The sequence below is a fragment of the Malaclemys terrapin genome, chromosome 1, assembly GCF_027887155.1.
Source record: "Malaclemys terrapin pileata isolate rMalTer1 chromosome 1, rMalTer1.hap1, whole genome shotgun sequence".
NCBI lineage: Eukaryota > Metazoa > Chordata > Testudines > Emydidae > Malaclemys > Malaclemys terrapin.
In genome coordinates, this window is record NC_071505.1 from 122954712 (window position 1) to 122966939 (window position 12228).

The 12228-nt window shown below is 40.3% G+C and overlaps 1 protein-coding gene across 9 annotated transcripts in view; it reads right to left on the bottom strand.

Annotated features, from left to right (window-relative positions):
• The window catches only part of SCUBE1 (signal peptide, CUB domain and EGF like domain containing 1), a 293422-nt gene that overhangs the window by 139574 nt on the left and 141620 nt on the right, over nt 1-12228 (bottom strand). For all 9 annotated transcript variants that reach the window (XM_054037763.1, XM_054037745.1, XM_054037800.1 and 6 more), the window contains exon 5: nt 9717-9842. In XM_054037763.1, the coding sequence (XP_053893738.1) occupies nt 9717-9842 (126 nt within the window). The remainder of the gene's footprint in view (nt 1-9716; nt 9843-12228) is intronic.

The following is a 12228-nucleotide window of genomic DNA, read 5'->3' on the forward strand; positions in this document are numbered from 1 at the left end:
GCAACTCCCTTCACTTTCATAGAGTTACTCCTGACCTACACTGGTGTAAGGAGAACAGAATCCATTTCCTAATCCTTATGATGTTCCTTTTTCATCTGTGTATGAAGGGAATTTTGTAGAGAAGGCTTTTGTAAATATTTATTTGGGAGGATCTCAGATGATGGGGGATGTGTGTGTGTAGACTAGCGTCTACTAGTATTCGGTTCATTATCCTGTAGGGCAGAACCTTTCTGTAGTGGATCCCCGCCATATGCTGGATTGGTGGATGTGTTGCTCCCATGCCCTACCTTCTCATGCCTTGCCCCAGAATGGTTGCCACCCACTTCCTTTCTACCCAGTATCTGTCTTCTGTCCTTATTTGCCTCTGTTCTCTTTTATTCATTTTTCCTTCTCATTTTTTTGCTTTGTAATTGCTCTTGATTGTTCTCATTTGGCGGATCTCACTCTCTGAGCCACACTGTGTTTGAAGTAGGGTCATCAACTGGTTGCTCCATAGGCCAGATAACAGTCTCTTGCAATTTAGCTGAGAGTTATGGGAACAGAAGAGATACACCTAGACTAGCAGGCTGCTGTCTAAGCCACCTGCCTTGTAAATATGAGCTGCTCCTTTGGCCAGCTGTGCTAGGGCCTGCTATGGGGTAGGGAAACCACCTGCTGCTTTTACGCAGAACCACAGGAGCACATTGCTTGGAGGAAGCAGATCCAAGGTAATGCAACTTCCTCCATCCTATACTGCTCTCCTTCTCCACCCGGCTTGCCCCTTGGGCTACTTGGGTTCTCTCACAATGGGCCCGCCTTATGCTGGGCAGCAGTGCTATAGGGAATTCATTTTATATCATCAGACTATAACTACTGTTTATGCCAGATGTTCTAATACATTGCTAACATTGCCAGATTTTTTTTTATTAAGCACTTTTATTAAGTATATTTAGCCTCACAGGATCTTTTTAAAACAACTTGACTGGAATACTTATTTGTGGCATACATTACTATTTGTCCTTGTGGAAAACCTCCCCCACTAGAGGAGTGAAAATATCTTAACATAGTTGCTCATATCACTGTAATGTAAGGGACTTTTTCTTCTGACATGTTTCTACAAAAAATGACTCTAGAATGATGCAGTTTAAAGTAATTCAAGTAGGATTAAATGCCAATTTCCCTGCTCCTCTGCACAGTGATGTCTCCATTCGCCGCACAATATCGCATTCTGCGAAATCATAAAAATGGTCACACTGATACTCACATTAAGTGGGTGGCACAAAATAAAAGCTGGGGTGAGATTTTCAAAAGAGCTGCCTCAACCTTGGCCTAATCGTCCTTCCACTTGAGTCAACAGGAGTTTTATCACTGTCCCCATGTGGGAGCAGAGTTAGGCCGGCACTGAGCACTTTTGAAAATTCAACACTAGTATTTTTTTTTAAAGAATTATTATTAAACCAACTCCAGGCAAAATAAGATCCAGCTCTGGAACAATTTACTGGGTTGTGGACACTCAGCCAAACTCTACTGTCAATTATACCAGTGTAAATCCACGGTAACATATTTGAGGTCAGTGGAGTTATTCCAGATTTATTCCAGTGTAATTTAAAAGGTAAGAAAGATGGTTTAGAAGGTAAACACTTGGGAAGTCACTAAATTTACCACATGCCTCAGTTTCCCAACTGTGAAATGGAAATAATACTTCTGTACCTCACAGGGTTATTGGGAAGATAAAAATCCATTAACAATTGCATGATGCTCAGATGATATGGCGATGAAGGCTATATAACTACATAGATAGAAGAATTTGGCCTAGTGATTTCACAGTGGGAATTTTGGACTGATAAAACTGACAATATATTTGCAAAATAAGCCATGCTGTACAGTGAAAAGTATTTCTGATAATTTATCACTCACCTACATTAGTCTTTAAAAGGGAAACTTGTCAAGGTTGGTCCACAAAAAAATTGACTTTCAGTACCTTAAACTTATTCACTATCTCCCGCTGCAAATTTTTATGGTGATGGTGGCTGAGGAACCCAGGGCTGCAATAGGAAATTATTTGATTTAACAAACTAGCAGTATGCTCTAGATTTAACTAGATGGGCCTGAACCAAAAAATCCTGGATTTGAATGCTCAGATTTCAATTTTTAGCTTCTCCCTATCTCTTTAGCAACTTGAACCAAACTCCAGAGCTGGACCACTATGAACTTTGGGGTGTGATGTCCAGTTCTGTGTATATATATATACACACAGTCAGTTATATATATATATATAAATTTAGTCCCATCTCTAGTTTTAACCCTCTAATAACAAAAGATTGGAGAGTTTTCATTCTTCATTGAATGGGCAAAATCTTGGCTCCATTGAAGTCAAAGGCAAAACTCTGATTGTTTTTATGGGACCAGGATATTACTCTCAAAATCCAGATCGATCCCTTTTTTATAGAAAAGTATTATAGTGAGCTGCATAAGAAATCCAAGCCTGCTCTCTACAAAGAGATTTCTTGCAAACTTCACTAAATGGCTACACAAAAGAATAAATTAGAGTTCAGAATGTATGAAACTAAAAATGCACAAAAAACTAAGTCAAATGTTTTGACCTACCAACCTTGATGTGCTCTTTTAACAGACATAAATCATAGTAGCATACTCTACATTATATTATTATGATAAAACAAGTGGGTGCAAATTAATGGGTAAAGTTTCTCACTAAGGGAAAAGATAAACATGTGTTAGACTTTATGGGTCAGACAGTCTTATCTCCATAAAGCTGGTGTAAAACTAGAATAACCCTAATGAAGTCAACTTGATAGACATGTGTGAATACCAAGGAACTCTGAGATCAAAATATCTGGCTATATCCCATGAAAACTATGGCACTGTATTAAAACCAGATCATATGCATAGGGTTAGCTGCCACCATTAGAAATAATCGGCCAAATCCTTCCCTGGCGAACGGCCACTTTTGCACCTCCATCCTGAGCTACACTAAGCAGTCCTCAAACACAGCTTAGTATGTGGGCCAACATTTTAAATTAATATGAAGAATGATGGCTGCCTCAGAAATGACATTTACAGTCATGAAAAGTGAGGAAGAATATCTCAGAAAATGAATAACAGATAAAGGCCAGATAAAATTAGACATTAAATACAATAGGGATTTCAATATATATATATATATATATATATATATATATATATATATATATATATATATATATATATATATATATATATATATATATATATATATATATATATATAAATGCTACATTAAAATAACATTATTAAGGTTGCAAGTTCAAACATTAAGGCCTTGTCTACACTGTAAAATTAAATTGACCTAAGTTAGGTTGACATACAGCTACCGCATGTTCATGTCCACAGTACACCCCCTCTGTTGGTATCAGGAGCACTTCCAACAATTTAACTATGTGGGGCACTGACAACTGGAAACTCCCTCCCCACCTGGAGGCTGACAGCCAACAGGTAATGTATGTAACGCTGTGTCTACACAGACACTATGTTGCCCTGACAACATCGATCTAAGCACTACGCCTCTCGCGGAGGTGGAGTAATTAGGTCAGCATAGTGGGAGACGTACATCGCTGGGAGCAATGTTGTACTGTAGACACTTACAGAGGTAGGTCATATAAGCTGTCTTACATTGATTTAACTCTAGTGTAGATCAAGCCTTAGAATTCAGCTTGCTTCTGCAACTTTAATTCTGTCTGGTAACTCTATGCTCCGCTAACCTTCATTTTGTTCTCTTGTGTTGTACCCTGCCCTGTCCTTGAAGGAGACAAGGAGCTTCAGGAAGAAAAAGAACAGTCTTATGGAGGAAATAGTATCTGATTTTATATAAAGATTCAGAGGGGTAGCCGTGTTAGTCTGAATCTGTAAAAAGCAACAGAGGGTCCTGTGGCACCTTTAAGACTAACAGAAGTATTGGGAGCATAAGCTTTTGTGGGTAAGAACCTCACTTCTTGCATCTGAAGAAGTGAGGTTCTTACCCACGAAAGCTTATGCTCCCAATACATCTGTTAGTCTTAAAGGTGCCACAGGACCCTCTGTTGCATTATGTAAAGATTGTACCATAATACACACCTGGGGTGGGGGGGGGGGCAGAATGAAATTTGTGTGACCAACGCTAATTCTGGCATTTCCTAACTTTTTTGAGTGCTTGCTTTTGCAACCTTAATAACATTCTTTTAATGTTTAATACATATGTGTGATGAATATCGAAACCAGATCTGATTTTTACACATTTCTGGGCTCTCTCAAGCTACTCAGAATCGAATTGAGAGTGACCTCAAAAATGTATGTTATGTGGATAGTTTAAAGAAGCTTAACACACTAAAGTGGCTTTAGAATTTAAGCCACTTTAAGGAGTTAGCCAGCTTACCCTCTTAAACCACCTTAACATCTTAAAGTGCCTTATTACCCGGATTTATATTTAGAACCTGATCAGATTTTGAACCTAGTATTTAGTGTCCAACAATTTAAAAAATATTAGTATCATTACATCCCTATCTATTACCAAATGTGGCTGAAGTGTATGTTATGGCCAAGACACCATGTAATTTTCAATAAGCTGGATCTACACTTTGTAGCCTGGGTCCTGGGGGTTTCTGTAACAGCTGGTGCAGCACATTGGTAATTCATGGCAGCTTCAGATAAACTAAAAATGAGTTTTATATTGAATACAATGTGCAATGAATAAAGCTAGGAGTACAGCATAGCTTGTTTTATTAATATTGATATTAAATGTATTTTATTCTGCCCCAAATTTTCAACGTTCTGCAGATTTTTGTATTGACAGTACATAACTGCATCACAACATGCTCAGGGGAAGCTGGAGGGTCTGGCACCTGGAAGGAGTGGGAGAGGGTTTTGATTTGTAGAGTAAACATATTGGGCAGGATGTTTGAAAGTACTCATGCACTGGCCTAAGTCTGCTCTCAGCAAAATCATTATAGGAGGTGCAGGTAAAGTTGTCTATATAGTTAAGGTTGCCCAACACTTTTCATTATAAGAGTATGTCTATACTACCCGCCGGATCTGTGGGCAGCGATCGATCCAGCTGGGGGTCAATTTATCATGTCTAGTCTAGACACAATAAATCAACCCCCAAGCGCTCTCCCATTGACTCTGGTACTCCACCAGGGCGAAAAGCGCAGGCAGAGTCGATGGGGGAGCAATGAAGAGACAGTGGTGAGTAGATCTAAGTACATTGACTTCAGCTATGTTATTCACGTAGCTGAAGTTGCGTAACTTAGATTAATCCCCCGCATAGTGTAGACCAGCAAGACTGGGACCCAGGAACCTGTTGGTGCCAACTGGCAGATGGCACAGAGGTTGCATAAAGTTTTATAGGGGTCCCTGCATATAATTCAGTAGCACACTGGTCATCATAATCATGGCAAAATGTATATGCAGATAATATTTAAGGTGTTATGTGACTGTACTGAAAATCATAGGCGCCAACTCCATGGGTGCTCTGGGGCTGGAGCACTCACGGGGAAAAATTGGTGGGTGCTTTGCACCCATCAGCAGCTCCCCACCCTACCCCCCCACTCCAGCTCACCTCCACTCTGCCTCCTCCCCTGAGCACGCTGCATGCTCGCTTTCCCTCCCGAGCCCCCAGTGCTTGCACCATGAAACAGCTGTTTCGCGCAGCAAGCGTTGGGAGGGAGGGGGGAGGAGGAGGAATGCAGTGCGCTCGGGGAAGAGGCGAGGCAGGGCTGGGGCGGGGATTTGGGAAAGGGGTCCAATAGGAGCAGGGAGAGGGTGGAGTTGGGGTGGGGACTTTGGGGAAGGGGTTGAGGAAAGGGTGGAGTCAGGGCAGGGCCAGGGGTGGGGGGGCGTGAGCACCCACCGGCGCCAGGGAAAGTTGGCGCCTATGCTGAAAATTATGTTCTTAAAGCAGGTAATCAGGAGGTGACATGTCTCAGACAGGTTCCTTTCAAACAAGAGGTAACAGATGCTTATTTCTCTTGTCTGGTCATGTGTGTATTGGGCATTGTATGTCTCACAATGGATGTTTGTTTGCATACTAACCCAAATGCTAATCAAGAGATTGCAAAATCTTCCAGAAAGGAAATTTACAGGAAGAAATAAACAACAGGAGGGGACCTTGTTTACAAACAAAGACAATGGATTGTTGGCGTATATCTGGAGGTGCAGAGGTACATCCTGGATCCTTTTCAGAGGAAGCAAACTAAGGAACAGTCTGAAGGGGAAAAGGGGATGAATGGATTGTGCTCAATAGAGTACATTTCTCTCCAGACCTTGGAAATGAACCCAAGATTCCTGAATCTCAACATTCCTCTGATGTCAGCAAATATCTGTGAAACCCACTGGCAAAGTGTGTGTCTAATGCCCATCTGGTGGGTGGTCCTAACAGAAGATGACCACCTACTATACTATCAGTTACTCCTTTAGTTCAAGTGGCAGAGGTCTGTGTGGTGGATCTAAAGGGTCAACCTGCTGATGATCCATACAGTGGCCAGTATGATTCCACACTATGGATTTTCTGTTCTTTCACTCAGCGTTTTCTAAACCCTAGGGAATTACATTTTAAAAAACCTACACTGAAAGTGTGTTCTGGTTGCAAAGTCAAACATTCAAAAGTTAGGAAATGCCAGATTTAAGGTTGCTCACGTAAACTTAATTTGAGCCTCTTGTGTCTATGTATTATGATGTCTTTAATTACATGATCACATACTTTTTTCCCCACAGGACTCTGCCTCATTCCATGCACAGGCGGGGTCCACTCAGGTGATGAATCTGGGTTGTGCAGTGATGGCTGTGGTTTGTAGAACTCCTGCCTCGTTTGTTGCAGAAGCTGGTAAGTATGTAATGAATAGGCAGGGGACTGCAGAAAAAGAAAGGAAGGTCTCATGACTAAGGAAGTTGAATGCCATGCTGAAGAACTGGATTCCATCCCTTCCTCTGCTACAGGGTTCCAATATGATGCTTGGCAAGTCATGACCAAACTTTTCAGGGTGCCCAACTTGAGAAACATGAGGCTGAGCACTCACAGATGCAAATTAAGTAATTGGGAACTGTACTTGGAACATATTCAGTGCTACAAAATACCAAGTATTCTAAATCCAGGCCCTGCATGTCTCAATTGGGCATGCAAAACTGGTGGACACTTTTGACATTACTCTATGTGTCTCAGATTCCCATCTGTAAAACTGAGATATAATATCACTTTACCTCACAGAGGTGTGGTGAAGATAAATTAATTAATGTTTGTGAAGCACTCAGATATCGCAATGATAAATGACGCAGAAAAGCCCATTAAGAAATGAATAATTCTGTCTTCAGAGCAGGGTTTGTATAATGTGCAGGTCCACACATTGAACAATGAGGATTAAACAAAATAGTCAGTGAGCACCAACCGTCTTGTGCACTGAACGAGGCAGGAGTCCTGTGGAAAAAAATCTCTTTGATGATGTAATTAAAAACTGTATCATAATGCATTCACACCAGGGGCTAAATTAAGGTGGCATGGGCATTTCCTAAATTTTGAATGCTTGATTGATAAATAATTTGCATATGATATTATATATCTATATCTATATACACACACACACACACACACCTTAACTGGAAGCAGATTTAGGCCAATATTGATTGCTTGCAAAAATGCCACACAATATGCTTATCCAATTCACCCAGTGTGGGGGAAATCACCTCTGGTTTTACTGCCCCTGTGCCATCCACTCCCAGTTAGCACTAATATAAAGGGAAGGTCAGCAGCAGGAAGGGATGTGGCATGCTCTGGTAATCCCTGATCAGCATAATGGCCTGTAGGGGACTATTACAAGCCAGAATTCTTTAGAGCAACCTCGAGGCTGCTCTAATCTATGATGGTGCCAGAGCTAATGTAGGATGACCAAGGTGCAAATCTCTCTTTTGCAGCTCCTTGACTCAGCTACACCTAGTGCTAAAAAAGATGCAGCTCAGGATTCAGCCAATTCATTCAAATGATTTGCAATGATAACTATTACAAATGTTAACATTTAAATCCTTATTACATGTCAGTATTGGACCTTCATAGAGATAAATGAGCCAGCTCATTCCCATCAGAGTTATTGTTTCAGGTTGTCTGACTACTCATGCAGATCTCACTGTATTGGTTTGTGCTCAGTTCACACTCAGAAGGGCTAGAAGTAAAAAATTTTTGTAGGATTCTGAGCACATTTCTTCAGCAAATGGGGATGAGGATTCTGCAATAAATTCGGTGGCTGTGGAAGACTCAGGGCCCCTGGTTAGGGATCTAAAAAATTCACTATAACTCAAACTACATTTTGAACTTTGCAGGGCACTGAATAAATTCAGGTCTTTTGTTCAATTGTGATGTGCCTCGTAATATGAAACTGGCAGAGGCCCCAATTCTCCTATCACCATCTTCCATGGATGAAGGCTCAAATATTCCACAAGGAACATACAAATATGTGCAAACAGGTAATACAGCATACTTATTAAGTAAAGTTAATCTCCATCTTAAATTCTGATTGCCTCATGTTTCATTGTGATTAATGGCACAAAGTCAGCTAACAAAATGTTCACTTTTAATACACATTTAGAATGGAAACTCTACTAGAACACTAATTTTGTTTGCTGTGTGCTCTTATTTTCCCTTAAAATATTAATAAGCTGTGCATTAATTTGTGACACTTCTTAGTGACATTCAAAGATGATTCTTTCTTTTCCTTTATACTCAGAGAAATATCGCTTATCACATTTAACCAGGGGAGGTTGTATGAAGAAAGAGGTTAAGGTGGGGCAAAGATCATGGCAAAAATATCACCCTTAAGGGGAAACCAGTTGGTTCTTTTACTCATTTTATTCCATAAAGCATTAAAGAAATGTAACAGCAATTCTATCGCCCTTGATCCCTTTCAAAACTTCTAGTTAGGGAGGCAAGTTAAGGTAATAGTGCCTGATCAAAGGCCAACTAGAGTCAATAGAAAGACTTCCATTGACTTCAGCGGGCTGTGGATAATGCTCTTACAGAATGATCAATTGTCTTACCCTGTATGGAAAATCCTATGCTCCCAATTGCACTGGGTGACATGCTTGTGTTCCATCATCTAAAATATGGTATTCAAGAATGTCATATATGATATGGCCACATGCCTTCCTAGTAATGCCAAAGGCAGTAGCCCATGTGCAGTGCAACCAATAGTACTGAAAACCTTTCTGTCTTTTAAATTTGAAAAGTAGGTGTGCTTCATTTTATGGCTCTAATGCCTCGATGCCATTTCAAGAGAACATGACTGTATTGTAAGACAGAATCCTATTGATATGCATTCATTTACAGTGGATGTTTTTGCTTTCTAAATACAGTTTGGATTAAGTGCCTCTCCCCCTGCCCATCCCCTTCCCCTGCCCTCTCCCCTAAAAAATAAAACATCTTCTCCCACCTTCCCATTTCCTCTGTTCAAGATGAGAAATGGTGCTGAACTGTAAATTTCAGAGGTGGATTTGAATTGCCCCAGTATTTATATTAGACCAATCTCTTTTGAGGATGTATTCTTAAACACTTTCCACCCTCCTCCAATTAAGTACTTCACAAAAAGAACACATTTTCAGACTCTATCAAGACCATTAATCACCTCTGGCCAAAGCCTAGCTGATTTCTTTATCTCTGGAAAAGAATAGCAATGTGGAAAATAAGACATGTTGGGGCATTTGATATTTAGTCTCCATCTACCTACATTTGCAGTCCTTCTGGTTTTTGGCAAGCTCAAAGCCAGGCCTACATTCACAGGCAACCCCACCTTTGGGCGTCTCCCGGCAGATATGTGCACACCCGTGATCTTTGTTCATACAGTTCATACCCTCTGTAAAGAGAGAAAGAGAGAGAAAGAGAGAGAGAAAACACAAGTACTGAAAAAAATCCCATTGCAGATGAACTCTAATCAATTTCACAGGTCCATTGTTCCATTGTCAGCATAATTTTTATCTTCCATCTGGAGAGTGTCCCATTAGGCAACTGAATGCTATAGCAATAAGGGTTTAAAATCAACATACGAGTACCATAAATTACAAAACAAGCATCCACTGGGATCCATTACACCTACACTTCAGACTTATACATCACATTAATGTGGTTATTTCTGTGACTATATCATTTAAAGTTTTTAGTGACAGATTACATGAGCAGGTAAAGAAGCTGCATGGAATTTAAAAAGAGATTAGAACTATCAGAGCCCACTGGAAATGAAATGCTTGCAGCCATATGTATTTTGAACATTTAATAGAATGTAGTGAGTATTCAAACAATTAATCATTTTTGCCCCTTTCCAAGTTTATAACATTAAAGGATCTACTTTCCAAGAATCTTTCATGTACTGTAAAAGCTCAAGAAAAGAGAATACAGTTTTGCAATAAAATGGAGAGGCTGTGAAATTTACACCATAGACTGAAATTGTGTGTGTTTACGCCTATATAAATTCATGCACACCATAGAGGGTCCAAATCTAGATATCTGAGAATTCGCCCAGCATGGGGAAGACCTAGTAGAATAGCTTCTTTGGGATGGAGGCAGGATACCAGGGACCAGAGCCAGTGGAGAGGCATAAGAGGTGCTGCAGGACCCTGCACTCCTTATGGATTCCTGGGGCCAGATCCTAATTTTTCATCAGAAGATGGGGGTTGCAAGTCCTGCTTCCCAATGGAAGAATGCAGAGGAAATTCAGAAAGGTCAATCCCATGGAGTATCCTGGCTCACAGGTGGTTATCTGAACTGAATGACTGAACCCACTGCTTTTGTTGTTGTTGCCTGTCAATGTTTCTGAAATTCTCAGAGAGCTATTTTTCAAATCATTAAGGATTATATTTATGCATTTTATATTTAGTTTTATGCATGGATATTTCTCTTTGCCTTTTTTTTTTAAACTATAAATCTTCTTTCATTCTCTTTCATTGCCAGAAATGTTCCCAGCAATCCCACTATTTCATTCTCTCTCTATGTATATAATGGCATACCAACCATCCTAGAGATGCTTAAGAGCCAGGGGACAGTATGGATCAGCTTTCTTTTTATCATCCTAAGGGCCAAGCATGCTTTCAAAGGGACTTGTGCTTCTCAGGACTTATCTTCACTTTGAAGTTAACTCGAATCCCATCCACACACAAATATCCTGCATGTGCTGATGCTTTTAATTCAAGGTGACCAGCCTTTCAGGGGGCACCGGCTAAATCTCAAGTGGGAACAACTTGTCAACAGCTCACCCAATCACTCTAGTGTGGATCTAAACTACCACCACTCAAGTGCTGCTAGTCCTCCGATGCCTTCCCACAATTCCCCTCTCCCCACACGCCCAGAAAGGACAGACAAGTTCTCCCATGTCTTTTAAAGCCACAAATGTTGTAACCTTTATGATTCTAAAACCTTTCTAAAATACAAAATAACTTTTACTGGAACATGCATACCCCTGGAGAGTATAATGTAGAGACGCTCCCCGGATTACACAAGACCGATTTATGCAAATTCGCACTTACGGAAAAAGTTCCATAAGCCAGAAATAGGAGTTTCGAGTTGCGGAAATTTTTGCATAACGTACGGGTATACGTTTCCAACTTACGCAAAATTCGAGTTACGTGAGGCTTTCCAGAACGGAATGATTGCGTAAGTCGGGGGGGTGTATGTATGCTGTACTGTACTGCAGTTACATATAGTACATGCAAACAGAAAGTGAATAAAACATCATAAAGGCATGGTTGTTTTTTTGAATGAGCAGATATAAAAAACCTGGGAATGGCCTTGCTGAAGTGTTTGAGGCAATTTATAATCTCTTTCCCCCCACACTTCCCCGACAAAGGATTTCAGACACAATGTGTTTGACAAACTGCATTCCTGCACATTACCCTCTGGTCAGAAAAGGATCTAGGAAAGATAACACATGCCTGATTGAGTCACTCTGCTAAGGAAATGAGGAGGAATTAGACAGATGACAGTAGATATTTAATGGCACAGAAGCCTAATGAAGCAAGTGATTATCAGTATTTGTTCTAAGTTACTGAATATCCGCCATTGTTAAAAATCACTTTGAGATGAGCTGAATTGTATATTGCTGTGAATGTAGAGGAAAATCTATGATTAGGATTAATCGCAATTTGGGAACAAACTGAGATTCAAGGGAGAATTTTTTCCAAGTATTAGTGTATATTACAAGAGCATTCCAGGTATTATATTCACTGCATACCAGTGGTTTGTGAACCATT